The sequence below is a fragment of the Helicoverpa armigera genome, chromosome 23 (genome assembly GCF_030705265.1).
Source record: "Helicoverpa armigera isolate CAAS_96S chromosome 23, ASM3070526v1, whole genome shotgun sequence".
Lineage (NCBI taxonomy): Eukaryota > Metazoa > Arthropoda > Insecta > Lepidoptera > Noctuidae > Helicoverpa > Helicoverpa armigera.
Genome location: NC_087142.1, coordinates 2,024,147 through 2,048,132, shown reverse-complemented (window position 1 = coordinate 2,048,132; position 23,986 = coordinate 2,024,147). Strand labels below are relative to the sequence as shown.

Genomic DNA, 23,986 nt, shown 5'->3' with positions numbered 1-23,986 from the left:
GCAGTAGATTACACGACAAGGCCTGCCTACCACAACTCTAAAGATTCACCCAATTTTTCACACGTCATAACATAACAAAACTTTGGTACAGGAAATAGAGTTCATTTCACTTTGATTGGGTGTTTGGCAGCCGTAAATATAAATTTGTTTTGAGACCATGTATAGCGGGTGTGGACTTAAATGTTGCAATCTGGGGAAATTGCTACCGGGAAGTCGAGAAAGGTAGGTTACATTTTTTGTGGTAATAAAAATAATTTTAATGCTGTTTTGATCTCTATTTTTATTTAACGCTTTAATAGTAGGTAATTAGTTTCAAGACTCGAGTTCGAGAGAATTTAATATTTTTTTTCACTATTGGTAAAATTAAAAATAAATTTAAGAAACTTTTTTGTTTTGCAGGAAATTAAAGCGTATAAACCACAAACACATACCTACAAATAAAGCGTAATAGTTATATTCTATTAATACACATACGTATTAAACGATGTTTCTGATTTAGGTCCATAAATGGTACATCTATTCATCATTTTCACACAACATAAGGCGGGGTACACATCATTTCTTAAGAGCGTATATAAGGCATTCATCACACACGCTCCCGGACGCCCGGAAAGATCAAGCTATTCATAAACTAATTAAGTATGTGTAACTATCCTTATTTGACTAAATTGACGTCTACGAATGATAGTTTTTAAAAGCTATGACTGTCCTTTCGACATTTAAAAACGGATCGCGTATATTGCCAGTTATTTTTTTAATAAACTTCCACAAAAAAGAGTATTCATATCTGAAGGATTTGTGTGGTTTTCAATTGTTTTTAGTTCATTTAAAAAAGGAATTCCTAATAATGAATTACTTTTAGAGGGCACGTTAAACTGTAGGTCCCGGCTGTCATTGAACATCTTTGGCAGTGGTTACGGGTAGTCAAACGTCTTACAACCAGTCTTATCAAGGGGTATTGGTTTGCCCGGGTAACTGGATTGAGGAGGTGATATAATGCAATGGTGATAAAGGAGGTGATAAAGGCAATATACAATGGTTTTTAATTCTTTCAAAAAAGGACCTCTATAATATGTGTTACCATCAATATTTTTATATGATACTAATGAGCTTTCTTTACAACAATCAGCAGGTTTATAGGCCCTTATAGTTTACGAACAATTAAGCTATTGAATTACTAGCCATTTGCTACGGTTTCATATCATATTTATAACTGAATTTGGTATTTTACCTCTTTAATAGGCCGGCGTGAAAATTCTTGCCTTAATTAGTAGGAATAGCGGTAGTTAACGTATACCTTTCGTTTTTTAAAGTTGGGAGTACCAGATTGATAAATAAAAAAATAGACTTTCATATCTAGAAGTGATATGAAAAATTATCGGCTGCCTATAAAAATATTTTTGTTTAATACAGTCAGTCAATTAAAATGGTTTTTCATTGTATTTTCTATTGTGTTTCAGTGGAATCAGTTTGTATAAAAGTATAGTTCCTGATTGCTGCGTACGCGCATGTTCGGTATTACGTATCGTGAAGATTACATGATAAGCAAAATCCTTTTTCGGATGGTAATTCGGCTTTGTAAACCAGACCGAATTAAGAAAATTATGGCCGAAATTGCTATGGTAAAAATTATAACGGAAAATTGGGATAACCTCCGCTGAGTTGAAGTAAAATTAATACTACATAGTAAATCAAAGAGAGTTTTAACTAAAACCGTGTAATACATGCATATGTTCCAATCAATCGGCCTTAATCTCGAAATCTGGCGAGAAAGTCAACATTCAATCATTACATTAATTTCACAGGTCATTAATTTCGGCTCACTTACCTTCGACATTACGAAATCGACATACTTGTCGATAAAAACAAACAAAAAAGCATCGCATGCCATTCCACCTGATAGAAACTGTCCGCTATCGAAGTACGAAATCTCCATTTGGAGTCCATAAAGTTGTTATTAGACTTTTACGATCTCAATCTTACAGTTGGACCACCGAAGCAAACGCTTCGGGCACTTCAAATCTTCCTATTGAGCCATTATCACGATTCCGTTTAACTAATTGTGAATACACAATATGTAATTACGATCCAGATTAGAATGATATTAACATCTATGGTGTTATTACGGAACTATTTCAATGTCTATGAGGACATGTAATTAGGCTGTCTCTATTATCTTTCCGCTGTTAAAAATAGGACAGATCTGATTTATGTCATTGGTCTTAAACTGGTTATAATGAAACATGCGTCTAGGAGGTGTCTGGTTGGCTGTGTCAGAGGAAAAAAAAAACTTAAAAAAAACTCTCAATATCCTATAGACATAGTAGCAAAAAATATTGCTTAATCATTCTCCGCAAATTATGCCTATGTAACTGAAAGCAATAGGCTTGGTACACAGTCAGATTGGCCAAGTAAAATTGTACGAGCCATAATAATTTTATACGTGGCATTTACATTACAGCTACTGTCATGAGTAGAAAGTGTATTGTGTTACAAACGTAACTACTAGCTAGTGTAACAATGTCTTAGCTATAGTACATACATAAAAAAGAATTAGCTAGCGATTTTTTGTTTAAACCGTTATTAATCTTCTATTCTTTAAATTCTGTCATTACATGTGATTTTCGATCAAAGTTTTCAGTTTACGTATTCTGTGCTGCAGCGCCATATTGGAAAAGTCAAGTCTAAAATGATGGATATAGTCTCATAAATGATAAATTAAAAAATACCAATAAATGTAATACAATATTCATCACCCATTTTTTCTGCATATTTCATCTTAAAATATTATACATTTCATAAAATCTGTGTGGCATTTTAAAACGAGGATCGTTTCAAGATAATGTTGGTTTCGTTCAAATACCTAAAATAGCCCAAAAATATTACCACAAAGTAATTTACAATAAACCATAGAAAACTTACAAAGTTAAAGTAAACAGTAAACTAAAGTGATCGCTCAGATATTTACAGATTACAAAACAGCTCCTTGAGTTTCGATTACTTTCGGTCGACCCGTAGACGGTACACAGATAAGTTATTTCCCGTAAATTTTAACGACATATTGTTATTACGCTGTTACAAGTCTTGCGACACACTTGTAACATGTCACATGTATGTATTTATTTGCATGCTCGAAGAACGCTTCTAGGCATCGAAGAGTAACTATTTATCTACTACGGTTACAGAATTGATATAAAAAGAAGTATAAACAAATTATTTGTTAAGGATGCTGTCTAATTTGCTTTCTTTTCGGGACTTAATATAAAAATGCTTTATAGCTTCTCATTCGCTATGCTCGCTGCTATTGAACTCGTTTGTTACATTACAAAACATATGAAAACGACGTCATTACAGAGAGCAGATAGATAAAAAATACAACGATTTGTCAAGGCTACGATTGTTTAGCTATATAGCAATAGTGCAACATAAACTTCATAGTATAAAACAAAACTTTTCTATTGTTATTCGTAGTTTAGTATTTTCACGATAACCACATGATGAAAGTAAGAACCTCAAGTATCCCCTTGAGAAAGCGTTGTTACCCAACAGCTTAGCGACTACATGAAAACTACAATAGTCGATATTCGCGCCGTAGAGAACTAAACAAATGGAGTAACGACTCGAACACTGCCGAATGAGAAGAGAAGGTCTTGTCGATACACGCATCGTGCCCCGGCTTGAGTGTAATTACTACTTCGTGGTCAATATACACAGAGGATATTGCTAATTATCATACCACAATTGTTTTTTTTTAACAGAAACTGTACGCACGTGCAAATTCAAAGCAAATAGACATAAAAGTGTTCAGTGAATCAAAACGAATAAAAAATTCAATTGGTATAATTGGGAGCACTGTCAATGTACCGCTGTGATCTCGATAGTACGTGCCGATCGGTGCTTGTGGACTAACAAAAAAACCTTGAGCCAAAGCACTGGATATTGTGAAATACTTTTAATGTAATTTAACTGTTGTAAGCTAAGTAAGGTGCAGAAATGTTTCAGGTCCGTTACCTTTCGCTTCTGAGTAGAAGCTGAACAGGTTGATAAAATTGTTCGTAAAACATGTAAAATCTAATGTAGAGTACTCACTGTAAACGCTGTTGTAATCTGTGGTGCCGTTGACTGTGCCATCCGGCAGCAGCTGCAGATAGCGATTCTTGAGGAACATCTGTATGGTGCGGGAGGTGCCTGTTATGTGGCTCAGGTTGGCGGAGCGCTGCGCGCGCGGCTCGGGCGCGGGCGCCGCGGCGCAGGACGCGAGCGCGAGCGCCGCCAGGAGCAGCCGCAGCGGGCGCGTGCGCGAGCGCATGGCGCGCCGCGCCCATGGCAGCCGCCCGGACGCCGTCACTGCACAACACCGCCGCGCATACCCCGCTTAAGCCCCCACGACGACCGCACCCAGTCTCATTCAATACCTTCCTTCTTTACTTATAAATCAGTTCGGTATACTCTGGTACGCATCGTACCCAACACCCTCATATTACTTTTATTGCACCATATTATTGACAGCTTCTCGGTTTACAAGCGCCGCAAGCCGGGTTGTTCACACGATCTGAAACAAAATAATTTTGTGTTTAATAATAGAGTGTGGTGGACAAATTGGTAACCGATACACCACGTCGTCACGTGAACAATTGTTCGATACTAAAGCAAATAGAATTGAGTTAACAAAGTCTAGACATTTCGCGGTAAAGAATTTTACAGACGATTGTGGTGAAGTCTGACTTTAATGAGAATATCTTGGATTTTCGTATAAGACAAATACGTTTTGGCGGTACAGCAGACGCAACAATGTTTATGCGAGATTCAAACAACTATTGTATAAATACAATGTGTTTAAATAAGAGACTCGAATAAGACAATAACAGTGAATCAGGTGGTTATTTTTATATTAGAGCTCGGTAAGGTCAAATCACCTTGATGATGATCATAATACTTTCATTTTAAAAGCAAAGAGATGAAACAATTGACAACTCTTCTCACTGATATCATTGAAACAGGAACATTCAGTGTACTGTTTTATTTGAAATCGCACTCAAGGTGCATTGCCACCACTAGATAAAACTTAATGTTAGGCATCATTTACTTTTACAATGGCGTTCGAGCATTACCACTAAAACACTAGATTACAAATAATTTTCGGATCTTTATACCAAGCTGGATACACAATTGAAAACAAAATATGTAGCATCAAAACATTTTGAGGTTGGATGAAAATAAAAATAAAGTAAACTTTTTTATAAAATTTATTCGGTGACCGTTGCCAAGGAAAGTCGATAACGTAAAGCTACCGATCGGTAAAATTGTAGGTCGACAATCTGTCCGACTTTCAACATTTACATGCGATCGCATCGCCGGTGAAGCAGTCGACCACTCTAAGATAAGAAGCAAGTAACTGTCTTTATTTGTAGACCTGGTTCTACACCCTAACGAAGCTATCTCAGTTTTCGTACTGGATTCAGGCGTGTTCACTTTCAAAGAAGGAACTCTTTGAAAGCCAGTCTTGAAGGTGTAGCCGCTAATAGCCGGAAAAGAAATCTTCAACATAATACAGTATAGTTTAACTTGTAGCTAGCTAATGAGATCAGATTCCTCGGATGATTTTGAATATCCTTCATCCAATTTGTATCCATCGCTCTTTCACAAAGTGACAAAAACCAACTCTCACCAGCTTTTAACCTTTCAGATTGACTTTTAATAACTACTTAAACCTTGTGGACTTTTACATACATTAACGATTTCATATGCCGCCGCACACAAATGGTGATAGCAGATGTTTCATTAACCGAATTAAGGTCACCTGTATCCTTGTTATTAAAAACAAATCATCGTTTGAGCAACACTTACAAAAATTGACACTGTTGCTTCAATATTTCTGCCTCTTAAACTTTATTATCTTCATGTTCTACATACTCAATTATTTGATGATTTTATTGATTCATACCACTTGAGTTTTTGACGTTATCGAATCGTGGAGAATAATGATTGAATCTGATTGTAGTGTCCTTATGTTTTCAATATCTAGATCATCGATTCGTCTCCCATATGTCATGATTGTTAGACGGTACGACATTTGGCTAACGTCAAATATATCTTCGTTGATGCACTAGTCATATATTTTTCTAAGAAGTACATTGTTACCGTCTTAACTGATGTTTCGTTAATTTCAATAAAAGCATTGTCATCAGCCACTAAACGTTTGATTCCTGCTACTATTTTCCTGTTATCTTCAGATACGAAAATAAAGTCTTCTTAACTTTAATAGCTTTCTCCTGAGTAAGTATCAGGCAATCCAGTAACACAATCTGGTCTCAATTTGTCAACCTGTTTCATGTAATTGAATGGAGCGAGAAACTTGCCGACAATGGATTGAGATTGCAAATGGTGGAAGTTAGTTCTATTTCTTATTTATCACGCAAGACTAATTGGTCGCATAGAATTCTAAGCTGCAACATTTATGATTTAGCAAATAAGCGGAAAGCATTTCAAGTAAACGCGGAGAGAATAAGTCATAACGAAAAAGTGTATTTTAGGGTCTAAAACTTTATCAAAATATTATATCGGCTTAATTAAAATGTAATCATTCCAGTACTGTTTTTTAGAAATTGTAACAATCTTATTCCGCTGATTACGACTTCCACATACCATTTTTGTAATTAGCCTTCATGCTGTTAACCCAGAATATTGAGTTATTGCCGACCTACTCAGATGTTAACTTTTCTCTTATCAACCAATTAATTGACAGAAGATATTATTAATCATTATTTCATTTCAAATCGCTGAATTTTTAAAGCGTAATCCAAAGTTGTTTTTTTTTTCGCTTTTCCTTTCTAATGATCGAATCAAATCAAATACAAAGTCATCACCAAATCTAATGTATTTTCTTGCAACGTTCTCACTTATCAAAATAAAATCAGTATTAGATGTGATGATTGTATTTTTTGTCATCTATAGCTATAGCTGTAACACCAATAAAAATCAGATCATGATCATCATTTTCCACTTCTGTGGCTGTCAATCATCTTTTATCATCGTATCATGCTTCAGTTGTGATGACGTTAATAGTACGAGTGCGTGAATATGATAAATTGATACTGGTTTTAGCCTTTTCGTTACCTATGCTAAGTGGCTAAAAAAATTTAGCTACGATGCGAGGCCGTGATTGTTTTTTTTTTATCATCTTACTTCGGTCCATCAATATGTAATTCTCTAAAGATTTTATTATTTCGGGTTTTTCTATTCTTAGTGTTAACAGGAAAATCTAGATAGATATCTAGCTTGAATTACACGGGTCGAATGCCAGTAGACTAAATTGAATCTGCCTTTTAGCTTTCAAAATAAGAGCTTAACAAATTAATTACTGTGAAACTGTGAAAAACGTGACTCGGCTTGCTAAAAATTGATTTATAATTGCATTGAAATATTTTCACCGGCTTCTTAATTTTACAGTAAGCTATTTCCTCAGCTCTCAAGATTATAATATCTTGACTCTGTTGGAAGCATTTTAAGGTTTAATCGGTACTTGTTTCAGGAATTCACTTACCCATTATCTCAACGTATTCAACCCGTTATTGCGTCAACAAACGCGTTAAGATAAGAGGAGATTCATGCGATACATTCGATTACAATAAGCTTTCTATGCATCTGAATTGTAAATTTTAGGGTCCCGTAGATTTTTGTGTTTTATAAATACCTGTGGAACTGTGGCATTCTTAAAAACAAAGTATTGGTAAAGCTTAGATAACAGCCGTAATTTAATGTGACACAAGTTGATCTTAGTTCGCATGTACCAACATATGTACCCATATGTATGTGTTATAAATTATGACAATTCTACCGACAATTATTAGCCAATTGCTCTAAAACACATAAACATAAAACCCTAAATGTATTCACTAGAATTTCCCAAATCACATATGGGCGGGTTCCAATCTCGCAAACTGCAGCTGCATACCAGTATTTTACTAGTATCGACTCCCGTCTGACCTCCGCCACGCAACTACTTACACCGGTAAATTCTATCGGCATAAATCGATGTACGGGTCCATTAAAGCTTCGGTACACACCTTCACCTGTATTCCCGGTCTTATCTGCAGATAGAGTGCGGTCCAGCCAAGCAATCTATCTTTATTGCCGTGTAATCTATCGATCGCCATTATAATTGTTTGATTTTAACTCCGAGTCAATATTACAACACATTTCTTTTGAAGAATTTCGTTTGTGGTTTTAGCCTTTCGCTAATAAATTGAAGAATGAAGAGTCGATTGTGTGCGGTATTTTTGAAGGTCTGTTGGAATGTTGAGGCTCGAAATATTGAGCGTTGTTTTCTTATTCCGCAATTTTTGATTTTATCTGGCTTAGTGCCAACGTTTATACTGTTTGATCGTGTGTTGGTAATTAAACAGTAAATGATAGCTTCAATAATCATTAATAAGTCAACCTAGAATTCTTTTAGATCGCCACGTGCAAAACATGTCATTGAAAGTCTTTAACGTGATATTTACAAACTTTTTCTTCACACATACAAGCTTGGTAGCATTCGATACTCAATCCATTTCTTAAATAATTACAAACAATCTAAAAATAAAACCGCATTCACAGAAACTTTTTTCACTTCACCGAGTTCATTGAACTTGCAATATCATTTCTTGTTCGGTGAATTAATCTTACATTTCAATCGGTTAATCCAAGAAAGAGCATTAGCATACGATCAATAATGTCAAACGCTCCGACTGGTTCTATATGGCTGATTTAATATTATTTCAATGACCTTGACATGCATACAAATGAAATATTTAAGGTCATAACGATACATAATCCAGTATTAAAACGGTTAATACTGAGTTATTTGATGTTACTTTATCAATAAAAGTAAAGGGAACTGTCAGTTCAATTAGGTGGTAGATCTGGGTGGGCGATGATATTATGTGCAAATGCGTTTTTATATACAGGTAATATAAAAAGGCATTTGCATAATCGGCATAATTGGGTGGCTACGTGTCGTGAATATTGATGCAGATTTTGTGAAAACTTCAAAGGGATACAAATAGAGCATTATGAAGAATTCAGAAAGCATTCAACTATAAGTGGAATGCTAATGATTTATAATATGGGAGAAACATAAAAAAATAACTCATATTTAGTAAAAATTATTCTCTTAAACGCCCAAGTAATGATATGTTTACGCTCTACGTAGACGATGATAAAAAGGGGAGTATGAATGAAAGAAAAAATAACAATATAGCTCAGAATGCTATACGATAAACGTATAAGAATGAATTCAATAAGCCCGATGTTATCTCAGAAGGTGTCAGTTGACAATGACAGGCGGCTGATAAACTATGACATTATTGAATAATTGACTTGCACCCTTCTACACTGCGAAATAATACGGGGAAGAACTTTGAAGAAAATAATACTTACATTTTAAATTCAAATGAGAATATTTTCAACGAAGAAAGTATTTGGTAACAATGATGGCAGGTTTAATAAGATTGAATAAGAATTTATTATGATAAATGAAAGTTTAGGACAGAATAACTTAGAAATAAATAGTTTACACAATGAAGAAAAAGAACAGAAAATTAGCAGTACCTAATATAAATCTATATCTGACCAATTACATGTAAACATTCGCGTATTATTTTAATATTGATTGTAATTAAGATAACATTAAAATTTTACTCTTAAAAGGCGTTATACTTGGAAACGGTTACACAAAAAATCCCAAACAGGAAAATAAGGTGTCACACTTACCACAAACATTTGTTTAATGAGAATTGTTATTAAGGTTTATTCCTGAGTATATTGATGTTAGCTTTTAAACCTTTTCACTTTATTGGAACTTTATTTGTGAATGAACAATCTCAGTTGTTAATTAAAAAAAATGTAAGTGTACTATTGAATTATTAATGGACACACTATACATATATACAAACTTAAGCTACTTATCTTTATACAAAACTAAAAATAAAATACTATATACAAAATGTATATAAACATAAAACATAATATAAAAGAGCATCGATCAGGCGTCGAAGTATTCCTCCGCATCACTGTCCTCCGGAAACGTGCCCAGAAGACTGGCTGCATTGCCACGTTGAATGGCAATGCTAATTCTTTGTCCAAAGAATAAGCCAGCCCTCTGGTCACGCGAAGCGTCGACAAGCCTTTTCGCGATGTCCTTGTAAAGTAACCGCGAACTCGGGCCCCACGGTCCGAGCGTTTCGACCCCAAACGGCTCAAAACTATAATTTCCAATAAGGTTATTATATTTGCGCCGCTTGGTGGTCTCTGCAGAAGCTGCAGCCGCCCCAGCACAGACTGCCGTGCTAGGAAGATGTGATGGCGCCAGGGTGTCGACGCATGTTGCGTCCCACACCAAGGGCCTACCCATCTTCCATGGCAACAACGTCATACCATCTGGCCTCTTTCCATCGTCACGTACCAGTCCATTAGGCTCTAAAACAGCTGGTACGCCGGCGGTGGAAAGAGCACGACGGATAATGTCGTTAATGCTGGCATGCCGTGCAATACGACCAGCACTTCTGCAGCACGACAGACCATGGTGCCCGAGGCTGTCGACAGCTTCACCGCAATGGCAGCGATGCGGAGCAACACAGGGAGCGCCTAATCGAAGGCATGTAGCTATCCGGAAGGTGTTGTCATCCAGCATAGTGCCTATGCTGGTTGACGGAATAACCTGCAACCATAGTCCAGATTCCCATACTCCCACAGCCAGCAGGCGAGCACGCTCGGCAGCACCATTACACGTATTAAGAAGATCATTCCGTGTGATGCTGCAGAGCGGCCCATCCCACTGTCTCTGAGAGGAGGGTCACTGGGCATAACCGTATTTGGGCAAGTCATTTTCCAAGTATTCAACGCATCGGCCAAACACGGCACCCCAAAGTCCACCAGTGAGGAAGATAGAATTTTCCTAGTGAGACTTGCGGTGCTGTGGACCGAGGAGAGGAATGCCGGTAAACTAAGACTGGAAATTTTGCGGACGCCGAGGCCTCCCAAGCGAATAGGCAGTGAGGCCTGTTGCCAGGCTCGGTCGTCCAGGGCCACATTTAATATTAGAGAAAGGGTGTTCCTGATAATTTTGTCAACTTTATCTAATAGGATCGGATGTTTCCACAAATGAGAAGAGCGAAGAATATAAGTAAATTTTGGTCCGAAACAACAATATCGAATAAGGGTATATGCCGAATGTACATTAATTTTAAGTAACCTGTCCGAAATGTCATTGAAGTTTTGAATTTTTCCTCTATAAAGAGGAAAAAGAGTCGTCATAGATCGGAGACCCTAGTAGGCGAAGAGAGGCTTTCTCAATGATTTTTAGTTGCGGAGCTATGGTATGAAATTTTGAAATAATCGTTTGCCTATGAATGTTGGTGTCAGGAATGAAAATTTCGCATTTCGAAAAGTTGAGTGTGAGACCGATTGATTTGAATTTTTCTTTTAATAGTGTAAGATCATTGAGGACAGTCTCTACATCGCCTCCTAGGGTGCCATCATCTAAATACCAGACGTTAAATTTTGAATTTAGCTGACGAATAATTGGATTTATAGCTAAACTAAAAATGACTGGCCCAAGAGGGTCACCCTGTTGACATCCAGCAGCAGATTCGAGAAGATGGTCTTTATATAATAATTTGGAAGGGTATCTATAACATTGCCAAAGGAATTTAAAACTTTAGGAATTTCTTTTTGCTTCTGTCAACAGAATGTCCCTGTTTACGGAGTTGAAGGCATTCATGACGTCAACCTTTAAAATGACCTCCCTTCATTACTATGGAGGAAAGTCGTTAATGCGTGTACCGCAGCCTCACAGCCCCCTTTAGAACCGAAACCTAACTGTAGGGGCTGGAACTTGCTGGCCAAAGATTCGCTGTAATAGGCACAGCTTATTTTGGCTACGATACGTCGGTAGGTGCTACCTACGGCAATGGGACGAATGCCGCCATCCTTCTTGCGTAGGGCGCATAAGTTAGCCCCATACAAGACATCGATGACGGCATCGTGCACATTGCCGGCGAGCATTAAATTTATAAGAGCTGTCAGCTCCCTCAAAGCGACTCACCAGCCTCCCCGGCGCTTGCACTCGTTAAGTCTTTTAAATGTTGCGGCGTCAAGCCATCGAGGCCCCGGCGGAGCCTCCTGAAGGAGTTGACAGCCGAGCGCAATTGGATAGCTGTAATGTACAATGGATCTGTATCATTGGGGTCGGGGAAGGAGAGGTCATTTGCTGCGGCCGGATGTTTACTCTCCAGGGCTGTAAAAGTCTCTGAAGAGTATGGCGCGACCACATCGCTGCTAAAAAGCACCCTAGCAGCCCCACTTATGTCACCTTCCCCTAATTTGGATTCCACATGATGTAGAAGCCCTTTGTGGGGTAGACGTGCCGGTAATTTAGGGTCGAAAGAAGAAATAGTACTCATACAGTTTTCTTTAATTTGGGCTGTTAAAGTTTTTTTAGATGCCAAACTTTTTTGAACATGTAGAACCCTATAAGGGAAGGTTAATAACTGTTCCCAGGCACGTTCAGAGTTCTCTCGGGCAGCAAGGGATATGCATCGTGCTAAACTTTTTGCAACCGACGGTCTTGCGCCACGAGGAACTCTCTTCAGAATGGGCACTGAATGTTTTAATTTGGAAAGTTGTTGCCAAAGTGGGGTAAGTGTTGTAGCTGTCGATGTGGTAGGTACAGTTTGAGAGGCTGAGGGTACACCGCGGGCTTTATGTACTTTGCCATAGTGCACCCTCAAGCCTCGTTCACCTTTAAAAAAACGTGCCTGTGAACAGTGGGGACATCTCACTGAGGTATCCAACGATGTGGTAGGTTGACTGTCTTCCGCATCACTACAGCCGTTTATGCTGTTCATATAAAAATATAGGTACTTACGAATTTAATATATTTACACTTATTTATTACTTAAAAATAAAACAACACAAAAACTTCACAAAAAAAATCCACTAAAATCAAACTGACGTATGTCAGCGAACCAGACAGATCAGATCGGCGCAGTCGCGCAGGGCCGCGACAGGAGGCGCCGCTCGGCAGGGCATCGCGCTGCGTCGCGGCGCGCCGCATCCTGGCTGCAGCCCTCTGTGATTTTTATTTACAGCCAAAACTCAAGGTGCAAAGATGGAGAGGCGTGTGGTCGCCAAAGCGGAGCGAAGTGGTCCAAAACGATTTACTTCAAAACCTTTTGATACTTAAATACGTAGGTATCATATTTGTGTATTTGAACGGTTAAATAATTAATTATTTAAATATATTTTGGGAGCACACCCTTGACAGTTGCCATAGCGATCAAAAAAAAATGTACAGTGTACTATTTGTTTGTTACTAATTAAGTCTATCTACACATTTACGACAGCAAGTATAATTTCAAATATTTCAAAAAGGCTTACTGAAGCTATTCCAAGTAAGCAATAGCTGAAGTCGGTTCATGAAAAGAACTGTAATCGACTGACGTCACAACATAAAGATGCAGTCTACATACACAAAATACTAATCTTATTTGTTGAAACGCCAACAAAGAGTCTAGTAAGTATTACTTTCTTGTTAACACGAGTTATTGTGCTCACGAGCCTGTCTAACTAGGTCAGTTGGCTTCTACGGTGCAAAAGGTGCAATGTACCTATTAGTATTGTCAAATATTGATGAAAAACCACCACTCAGTTTAACAACTTCAGTTAATGCTATCTCATTATTGGGTGATTCCCCAACGAAATCATAAAAGATGTTTATGTCTAATCATTTCCTTGATTTAATAGATCTTTATTCTTCAATTACGATTAACAGTATTTTAACCTCATTTGCGAAGTCAATGGAAATTTTGTATGTCTGTCATCTGTAAGACGTAATCTCGTCCGATATCCCTGAAGAGACTCTTAATGTGCGTGGACAGATATTAATAAACCAATTTGCCTCCGTTGACTCATGCGACGCGCTTGGTATGATTGGCAGGTAGCCTCATGTTTTCTTTCCTATACATCTATAAGCTATTAAAATGCTTGTAAACTTCAAAGTTCGGAGCATTGTTGTATCAAAAATAATCGTGGAATAAAGATCCTTGTGAAGAAAAGAACTACGCTAGCTGAACATGCAAATAATTTCTCACAGTTTTGGGTCAGTTTTACAGTACTAAAATAAGGAACTTCACATATAATGTGGGACTTAAGTAGCTTGGAAAACAAATAAAATAATTAAACCACACGTGAACGCAGATCGTAAATTTTATCGCTTATGCCGATTTGAAAGTAAGCGTCGCGCCGTTTCACAGGCACGCGTATGGGTTTACAACCTTACACTTCAGTTGACGGTGTAAGTGCGTACTCCACTATTTCTTGGATGTAGTACCGTTCAAGTACTCGCAGAAGTTACACTAAGCAAGGAATGAAAGAAGTTTAGTCTGAAACGAAAACAAGTCAAGTCTCGCAATAGCATAAATTGATGATACCAAACTATTTAGAAGGAAGTTACTTTCTCCTGCCACAAATCTTACTCAACTCAACACACGTGGTTAGAGCAATGCATCACAATACAGTCTAAACATTTGCCCAGATTGAGAGAAACAGAATCGCGGAACAAGGGAAACGTCGAGCCATGTCAATAGATCAAAGCTGGCCGACCATCTAAAACGGGCACTACGCAGCTGCCAAAACTTTTGCTAAAAAATGAGGGACACAAATAACTATCACTTCTAATTGCCGAAGTTTAGTTTCCCTTAGCTTATTTCTGGCTAAGACGTCACGGAGTCAATGAACTCGTTATCTAAGGTGTAGTTGTGGATATCGGTAAAGGGTTTCAAGTTTCTTGGAGAAAATTAGTTTTCCGAATTGTTAGCTGCGAGTCGCGACTGCGAGCGATTTAGTTGTTTTAGATAAGTTTCATGCTCGACCACATTTATGTTACTCAACTTCTAGAAAGTCTAGTTTGACTCCTGCTTTACTTATGATTTCAGGAACTTTCATTTGATAAGTTTAGAAGGAAAGCGTCTGTTTTCGGAATGTAAAACGGTTGAATGAAACATCCAAGATCATGAATTTTGTAACTTTGCAATGATTTGAGTGCATAAATATAATTTCTGGCAAAAAATTTAATAAAAAAACCAACATAGCACTTGACCCGTATCGAAGTCATAAGACCTAATTCCAAATCTAAAACGCATAAAATTAAAATACAGTAACACTCAAAGATGCTCAAAAACAGGTTACGAATCAAAATAGCCGGCGAACGTTAGACCGAAAACCAGAAGTGGTAGCGACAACGGACAATGCATAACTTCGGTCTGTGTACAGAATTAGCATCGATATTTTGCGAGCGTGCGGCATCGAGATCACGAGCACGTGGACAACAGAAGATTCACTCTCAACAACACGTGATAATGAACTCTGCATACACATCTAGCGTCAATGTCCCGAACATCCAACCTACCTTGTCTGGTATAAGCAAAGTTCGATCACTACTGACAAATTTTACTACGTAGATACTGATATAGTAGAATGGGACTTCTGTTGTGACCTTTTCCTTGATCGAAACTATTCTAGAGTAGATCATGAGTTCAGACTCTCCCGGTTCGGTTCATTGAGTAAAACATTTTGTTACGTAACTTTTAGCGCCAAACGGAATACTTGCGGGAATTTCAGTATCACTTAGATAGCTACATTATTTTTTGGTTTTTTTAGTGCAGTTGTATTGTTCGTATCAAATTGTATTACCTCGTCATGATTTTTACAGTCAGTGGTTTTAATGTCTTTGATTTTAACGACTTCAAGGTTGACTGTGTTTCTTCTAACGTGAATTAAATTCTTTTCCATCGTAATTCTATTTAGCAGTTGGGAGCTTACTAGTGGTTTAGTAAAAATAATGCTATACCGCCCACAGATGACGATTTTGGCATGACGCATGCTGTAGATAAATAGTTAAGCGTCGTTGAAAGTAAAATTGATATTCTAGTTTTATTAGTACTCGGAATTGTCTAAGCTAAAAATAATAGTTATCTAGATTCATAGAACCACTTCGGAATCTGTAAAATAGGTTTTGTGTGCTGTTGTGGCCGATTTATGATACTGAACGATTTTGTAAAATATTCATCGTTATTTCTTTTTTATCGTTGTTGGTGTTTAGATAGTTTTTATTGGATTTTATTGGACGTGTACTCAGATGTAGGGATACAAGACATTTTTTCGGAAGTACATGTATGTGCGATCAAATATACGACATTTGGGGCAGAGATTGCAACTGCAAACAATCCTGACATGTGCATCTATCATCTTCATCAGATAACCCGTTTCCCACACTTAACAAGATAACGAAATAACTTGTGCATGCTGTTCAAATGTTAAGCGTAGATCTAAAAGTAGCTAGGTACAAACGTTACTCAGACAAAAACACATTCATTGATTCACAGATACCAAGTTTTCACTCGACATATTACAAACGTAAAAAATATCTTTCTGTGTAATAAAATGCATAAAATATCGCGTGAGTATGTGGTATCACCAAATCTTATATCAATCAGTGAAATAGTCAGACAAATGATAATCTATGTGATAACGGTTGCGAAAACAGAGTTGAATGCACTTTGTTCCTACATGATTTTTTATTTGTCAAATGGCTTAACGTCATGGCACTGGCTTGACATTTTTTTATTGTAGAATGTTGCTATTTTCTTTTCCGTGAAACAGTCGACAGGTTTGGTGACGCTAGTCCAAAATGTAACAGTTTCCCTGAAAAATATATTCCGTCAAATAAAGCACATTGCAACAAAGTAACCAGTTGTAATAATGGCAATGAAATGCAGCTTAAACATAGGAATGCTAAACAATATACTGACTAGAGCTGGTTAGAACGGACCTAGATTTTTTGTCTAGATTTTTAAGAGGTTATAGACCCTATTGACACACTCAGTTTATTTTGCTTTATCATTGAGGATACTACCGTGCATACTACGAGGAAAAGGTGACTAATGCAGTTGTAATATTTGCTCAAGACGATTTCACGAGAAGATTTTTTACTAAGCATCAGCATTTGAAGCACCAGCTAAATCCTTCTAAGATATTTTATCAACTAGACACAAAAGACTAAAAATAGTAAGATGCTTGTAATCTGTATGACGTAGTCCACACATTTATTTTTAGGAAGGGAAAAACTAACAGCCGAAGTATTTCGTACTTGGACGGCCATGATCCAAGCAGGTGTAGACTTAAACAAACCATACATGAACGCCGAATAAACATTATTGGTAGTAAAAATAAACTATGGTCAATCAAACATGAATGTTGCGCCACTCTAGGTATTTTTAGGCTGAGAAAATATCAAAAGGCTTGTCTTGCTACTTTTGCATACTTTTTCTTAGAAAACCTCGTGGACACTGACTAAATTAAAAAATATTTCAGAAAGGTTTGGGTCTCTCAATTTGTATGGTTATTTAAGTTTGTAGGCATATATGTATTTTGAGAATAGGATAAAATGTAGTCCAAAATATAACAGATAAATCTTTTGATTTTTGCACAAATCACTTCAATAACTTTTCATAAAGTTGCTACTTCTGAAACAACACTGATTGTAGTTTATTGAACTAAACAAGAATGATGTTAAATAGTTTTAATTTTCGCCAATTTATCGCATGGCCAAGTGTTACGAATGGTTTACTAAAAACTTTTATGGCTTTTTACGATGGCCACTTAATTTTAGTATTGTCACATGTCCCCAATATTGTCCAGATGTTTCTAGTATGTAATAATATGTAATACTAGCATTTTCCAGCGGTTTTATCCGCATCTCGTGAGAACTACTTGATACACCCAGATACAAAGTAGCCATTAACTTTTCTCGATAAATTGGCTATCTAACACCGAAATCATTTCGCAACCGGACCAGTAATTACCGAGATTAGCGTGGTCAAGCAAACTAACATACATACAAACAAACAAACTGTTAGTATGGATTACTGGTTCAATGAAACAGCCTTTTGTCTCACGGGAATTATCTTCGTCTTAATATGTGTGTCACCTGCCAGTCTCTATTAAATTCGCGAGCATTTACTCAGAAATGGTTCACTGTCAAGTCTGACGTAACAAGACTCAAATTGACTTTTGTAGCATTGAATTGAAAATCGTCCCATTTAAGAACAACAATAAGAGAAATGTTTTGGCCGTTTGAAATATGTGTACCTTTAGATATAATAAATGTTTGTACACAGGTTTCTTAATTGTATGTACATTTCAGATTAGCATAGTCGCTTTTTAAAAGATGTACCTAAATCTCTTCCGGAGTTGTAGCACTCTCAAAACTAGCTTAAGATTTAAATTTTCTTTTACTCCGTTCCACGATGAGTATAAAATTAAATAACATGTGACGTTGAAAAATTTACAAAAATAACTAACAGTTGTAAAGGTCAATGGAATCACACTTTCGTCGTTCATTCAAATGACTGAAATACGAATCGTGAATATTAAACAGTACCTTTACACGATGGAAAATTACTTCTAATGGGCCAAGTCCATTTATAAATTATTTACTTTTATTACAAATATCAATATTCATTCAATTTCTTTTTCATTTATTTCAATGTCTATTCTGGCATCTACACCTATTGTATGTGTCCCATTGACAAATCTTACATCAGTATAGTAATTCATAGTATCAGCGTTATCAATGATACAACAATTTGAATGTGCAGATATCCGACTTTAATTAGCATCCTGAACTTTAGCAGCTTCTAATTCTGTCTTAATGAAAGCACTCAACCTAATATTATTAATATCTTCAGCCCAAATGTCACTGTCATTTCTGTTGGCGGCGCCATTTTATATAACATTCTTCATTTGGTCGCCTGGGAAAAGATTAATTGGATTCTAAATATCTTCAGAAAACTGTGTATTATTTGGATATCTTTATAAATCTTTCGGAAGAAAACTAACGATCGGCTAGTTCGCTTTGCACTCAAATGTTAAATAAAATACTTCTAACCATAAATTTTGATTCACTTTAGTGTAAGAAAATGCGATGTCTATAAGTGTTATTCAAATAAGGTGATATATAACTTGTTTTATTTATGTGCTTTTAGTGTGCTTTATTTATTTTGTGAGTTTAAGTGTTTTATTGTTGTACTGACGTTAAATCTCGGTTATAATTGGATTGAAGAGGTTTACTGTGCCGACCTTGGATGATCATAAAAGAAAGATTGCTATAGATTGTCGGAGTAGAAAAACTGTTAGGCTTACTTTACCATATTTCATATTTTTGCTTATTAAGTACGTCGAGTTGCTGAATGAAATAATTTACTTACATCCAGAGTATCATAAAACTGTACAAATAAGGATATCGTATGTTGACAATGTCTGTTTGTTCATCCCTAATGCAAGCTACACATGAACAGTTTATTCTGCTAATAGATGCCTGGGAGTTTTCGGATGTAGTTCCGCATCTACTACTTAATATTATCTACATAGTCATGTTTTGTTTTGTGACCCAAATAAATACATCAGATAATCGTTATCTTAACAAAATTATAAATGGAAATGTGATACATTTGTTTGTTTTGATAAAATGGCTAAATTGGCACCTAATAGATACATATTTAGTACGGAGATTGAACGTTACAAAGTAATCTAAGCATTCTTTTTGAGTTACTCTGGTGATAGTGATAGTTTGAAAGGGAAGATGAATGAGTAGAGATGAATGGTAGTTAGATATCTGCCCGGTATCAGATCAACTTAAAAGTTTGTTCGATTCACGATTACCTTCACAAGAAACTGACAATCTAGTCTGCAGTGGCCTCTTAATTTTTATTGTGCAGGATGCAGCTTAACAAAAATACTCTTTTTTACAGCATTGAGCTCAGTCGAGTAAATATGCAAGACAGATAAGTACTAACACATTCTTATCTATTTAGGCATAAAATGTTATCAATGATCATGCGTCGTGGTTTTGGCACAAGACTGTAAACCTACATTAAATATTGCAGACAGATAACAAAGTCTATCATTAATGTTCGAAGAAATTATCTCTCTTTATCCTTAAAATCAGCAAGGTATGACTAACTCTATCGGCGTTGTACTGAAACGTCATTCAGATGTAAGAACTGCTTGAAACACACAAGAATTAAGTAAAACTGTAAATTAAGTGACGTTTGAGTATTTCGGGGTAAGACTTTAAAGTATCTGCTTAAAATATGTTTGAAATTGATTTTAGCGTAATTTGACCTAAACGTGGAGATATTCATATTTATTTTCATTTAAAATTGTCTCCAGTGTTGATGTTTATTAAATACGGACATTAATTTCTGTGTCTGTTGGTTGGATATATCAATTTACCCAATTTATAGACAGCAAATATGCTCACCACATTGTAAAGATCAAAATGAGTTTCTTCGACGTGACTTTCTGATTTAAAACAGTTTTACAGCATTTCCAAGTAACAATAAATCAATTATCAAACAATAAACGAATGAATTACCGTTACTTTTCACTGCATTAGCATTAAACAGGTTATAAAACTCAAAGCTTATTTAATGTCCTATCTTTAACTGTGGAAATGCATCTTCACTTAACTAAACTCAGTCATTATCTTCAGATTAAGTTTACGAGTAACGTGTGACAACAAGACGTTAAAACAATGGTTTACTGTGAGACTTGGAAAGCTATAAAAATGTTTACAAACGCATTTTGAATTAATTTTGACAATTATAGAGTACAGTAATGCTTCCTAATTGTTATGGTGCCCTGGTAATGTTACTTTGTCTTTGAAAGCCTTCTTGGCAAGCCGTAAAATCATTTTTTCTCAATCTTTAGAAAACGGTGGCATCGTTTTTTCATTATCTTTCCAAAATAAATCCATTGTTGTTGGAACTGAAAACATATTGTCCTAACAATGTAAGAACACTATTAGAAAACTCTTAGTAAAAATATCTACTAGTAAATAAAAATATACAAAATATTCAATAGAAGTATAGTTCACACAGGCGGTGTTTAATAAAAATAATTTAATTATCCAATCATGATTTATGCTCTTTTCATAGCTGCTATAAAATTATATTAGAATAAAAAGATGCATCATTATTTTTTATGCACGCATCATTTCACAATAAAGACGTCTTGTACCTGCATATGATTACTTGCATATTCCGTTTTACTACAAAACAGTTAGATATGTCATAATATTTTGTAATTGTGCATCGTAAAACGAATTTGGTGCACGTTGTAAAACCAAATTCCTGCACAGATTTATGCTTAAAATTATCTCTAACTGTACATCGTCTGGTTTCACTTTTTTTTTAATAATTGGATGTGTACAGTCATTTGAACTACAGTCCAAATTAGTTCAAATGACTGTAGTTTAAATGAATCTCATTTTATTTAGAAAACTTAATATAAAAAAACGTCAATACAAAATAATTTCATAGACACACAGAAAAAAATAAAAAAATACATATTTTACTATCTATAAACTAAAACCAAATATATTTAAAATGGCACTGAAATTAACTTTATTCGTAAAAATATGTACTTCTAAAAAAATATTTTCAGTTAATTTTGTATCAAAGGGTCATCCTTGAAAACTAGATATGACACGCTATAAATAAACCGTGAAGTACCTTGTATTTGTATGCAGAGCAGTAAACCAAGAGAGGTGTCAAGTACATCAATCAATTACAAAATTAGCTGATAGTAGAACGCAGCAATAAAACAATTATGTTAGGGCCCAACACACGTCGGTCATACCAATTAACTGTCAACACGTTATATGATAACGAACTTGACATGTGGGAAAGGGCTATTGTATTCTTGTACAACAATGCAAGAGTAAGGCATAATATAGATTGACGTTGGAATAATAATATCGTCCAGGCCAATTTAGGCAACGACACCTGTAAAGTGACATACTATCATGCACAAGAGAAAGAGCAGAAACAGGTTCACTCACTTTTACCGCATTCTTAGAATCCGATGAGACCTCTAACTCGACTGGAGATAGATCAGGCACATGACCGTCAACTTAACGTGCTCTCCGAGACTCAGGGGGTTCTCACTATATAAAGAAAAACGGTCACCCATCCATAGACTAATTCTATAATCTATCAATCCATTACTACGTTACTGACTTCGAATACTCCACAATCATAGTACATTAATACTCTGTTTGACGCGTTGACTTGCTATGAATCTATTAAAGAATACCGGAGAATAAATCTGTTAAAGTCCATAATAACCTAATTTAGACCCAAATAAATAACATAATTAATTCAATGACTAATTAACACACAATTGCAAACGTATCAAATTGCAGTTCTTAGGTTTATTTAAATAAAATAAGCATTTACATTTAATTGACACCTAGTTGATTTATTGTCTTTAGATTTTATCAATTTAATGGATATGGTATACAAACTAGTTTTAGAACACCATGTTATTATGTTAGAACAACATATTTTACTACAAAGGGATTAATATAATCTTTTTTTTTTACAATACAGACGACCATCCATCCTCCGAGCCTTTTCCCAATCACGTTGGGGTCGGCTTCCAGTCTAACCGGATTCAGCTGAGTACCAGTGCTTTACAAGAAGCGACTGCCTATCTGACCTCCTCAACCCAGTAACCCGGGCAACCCGATACCCCTTGGTTAGACTGGTGTCAGACTTTCTGGCTTCTGACTACCCGTAACGACTGCCAAGGATGTTCACTGACAGCCGGGACCTACAGTTTAACGTGCCATCCGAAACACAGTCAATGGTGTCTAAGATATACTTAGAAAGTACATACAAACTTAGAAAAGTTGCATTGGTACTTGCCTGACCTGGGATCGACCCCGCGCCCTCATACTTGAGGTTGGTCCTTTGCCCACTAGGCCACCACGACTTTTCAACACAATACAGACGACCCAATGTGTGTTAAATGATATTTTAATGACCAACTGTGCAATTTTCGCATTTTGTCTCAATGGGAGTTACAATCGTAGAGGTAACATTCTTAAGACCAAAAATACACTACTTCTTGTCAAGCTATGCAAAGGAATTTTTAAGAGACATTACACTTAAACATAATCACCATTTTGCTACCAAACGCCTAGGCTTATTAACTTCCAATAAAACTAGTGTAGAAATCAATTAACAGCCAATTAAGAATTCAAACATATTAATTAACGACAGGGGTTCTAAGTTACTTCATTAAGCTATTCCAGAATTTATCTAACAAATCTATGAGACGTTACATAGATAATCATCAGATGTGGCCATCTTTAAAATTATGGATGTTTCAAGTGAAATTGTTAACTTGCTACTTCGTGACGAAGTAGGATAAAAGTTATACAGAGTGTGTCGTACCTAATCACATTAAATTATTATGTTAATATACTGGTATATGTCGATTAGCACAAAGAAAAAAAAAACTTTTTTTCAAGCAAAGGAAATATAATAAAAATATTAGTGCGTTTTAATCCCGTGTCTATGTTAATTTTTGACCATCGCCGACTAAAAGTTTGCAAGAAGCTCAAAATATCTGAAAGGAAGCTTAAATTACTTGCAAAGATCATTAAACTACGAGTATGTTGCGTAGACCAAAAAAAGATATTAATAAAAAGCACGAATAGACCAAAATAGACACTAATTAATAATGAAAAGGCTTATCACGTAATGGATTGAAATATAATTAAACCACTTTTAAATTAGAAGCCTACAAATCAATAGTTACATTAGCAAAGATACGTTTTCCGGTCCAAATAATGATGATGATAAAATATTAACAGCATTTGTAATTGGTATGGCAAAGCTTTCTAATAAATATGTTTTAACTAGTGAAACTAGTGAGCAAGTAAATAGGTCAAGAGATTAAACAGCTTTTGTTGAAGTTAGTTTCGTTATGAACAAGTGATTCTAGGCCTGAGAACCAACTTGTAGCTAATACCTTGAAATTGTTGGTGTAATTGGGCTCTTCGACATTCTAGACATTCTTGTGAATATTGATT

At 36.0% G+C, this 23,986-nt stretch overlaps 1 protein-coding gene across 3 annotated transcripts in view; it reads right to left on the bottom strand.

The window, feature by feature from the left end:
- Window positions 1-23,986, bottom strand: part of LOC110371358 (fibroblast growth factor 22) — a 199,198-nt gene that overhangs the window by 152,425 nt on the left and 22,787 nt on the right. For all 3 annotated transcript variants that reach the window (XM_021327558.3, XM_021327560.3, XM_021327559.3), the window contains exon 3: window positions 4,090-4,552. In XM_021327558.3, the coding sequence (XP_021183233.1) occupies window positions 4,090-4,309 (220 nt within the window). In that variant the 5' untranslated portion in view covers window positions 4,310-4,552. The remainder of the gene's footprint in view (window positions 1-4,089; window positions 4,553-23,986) is intronic.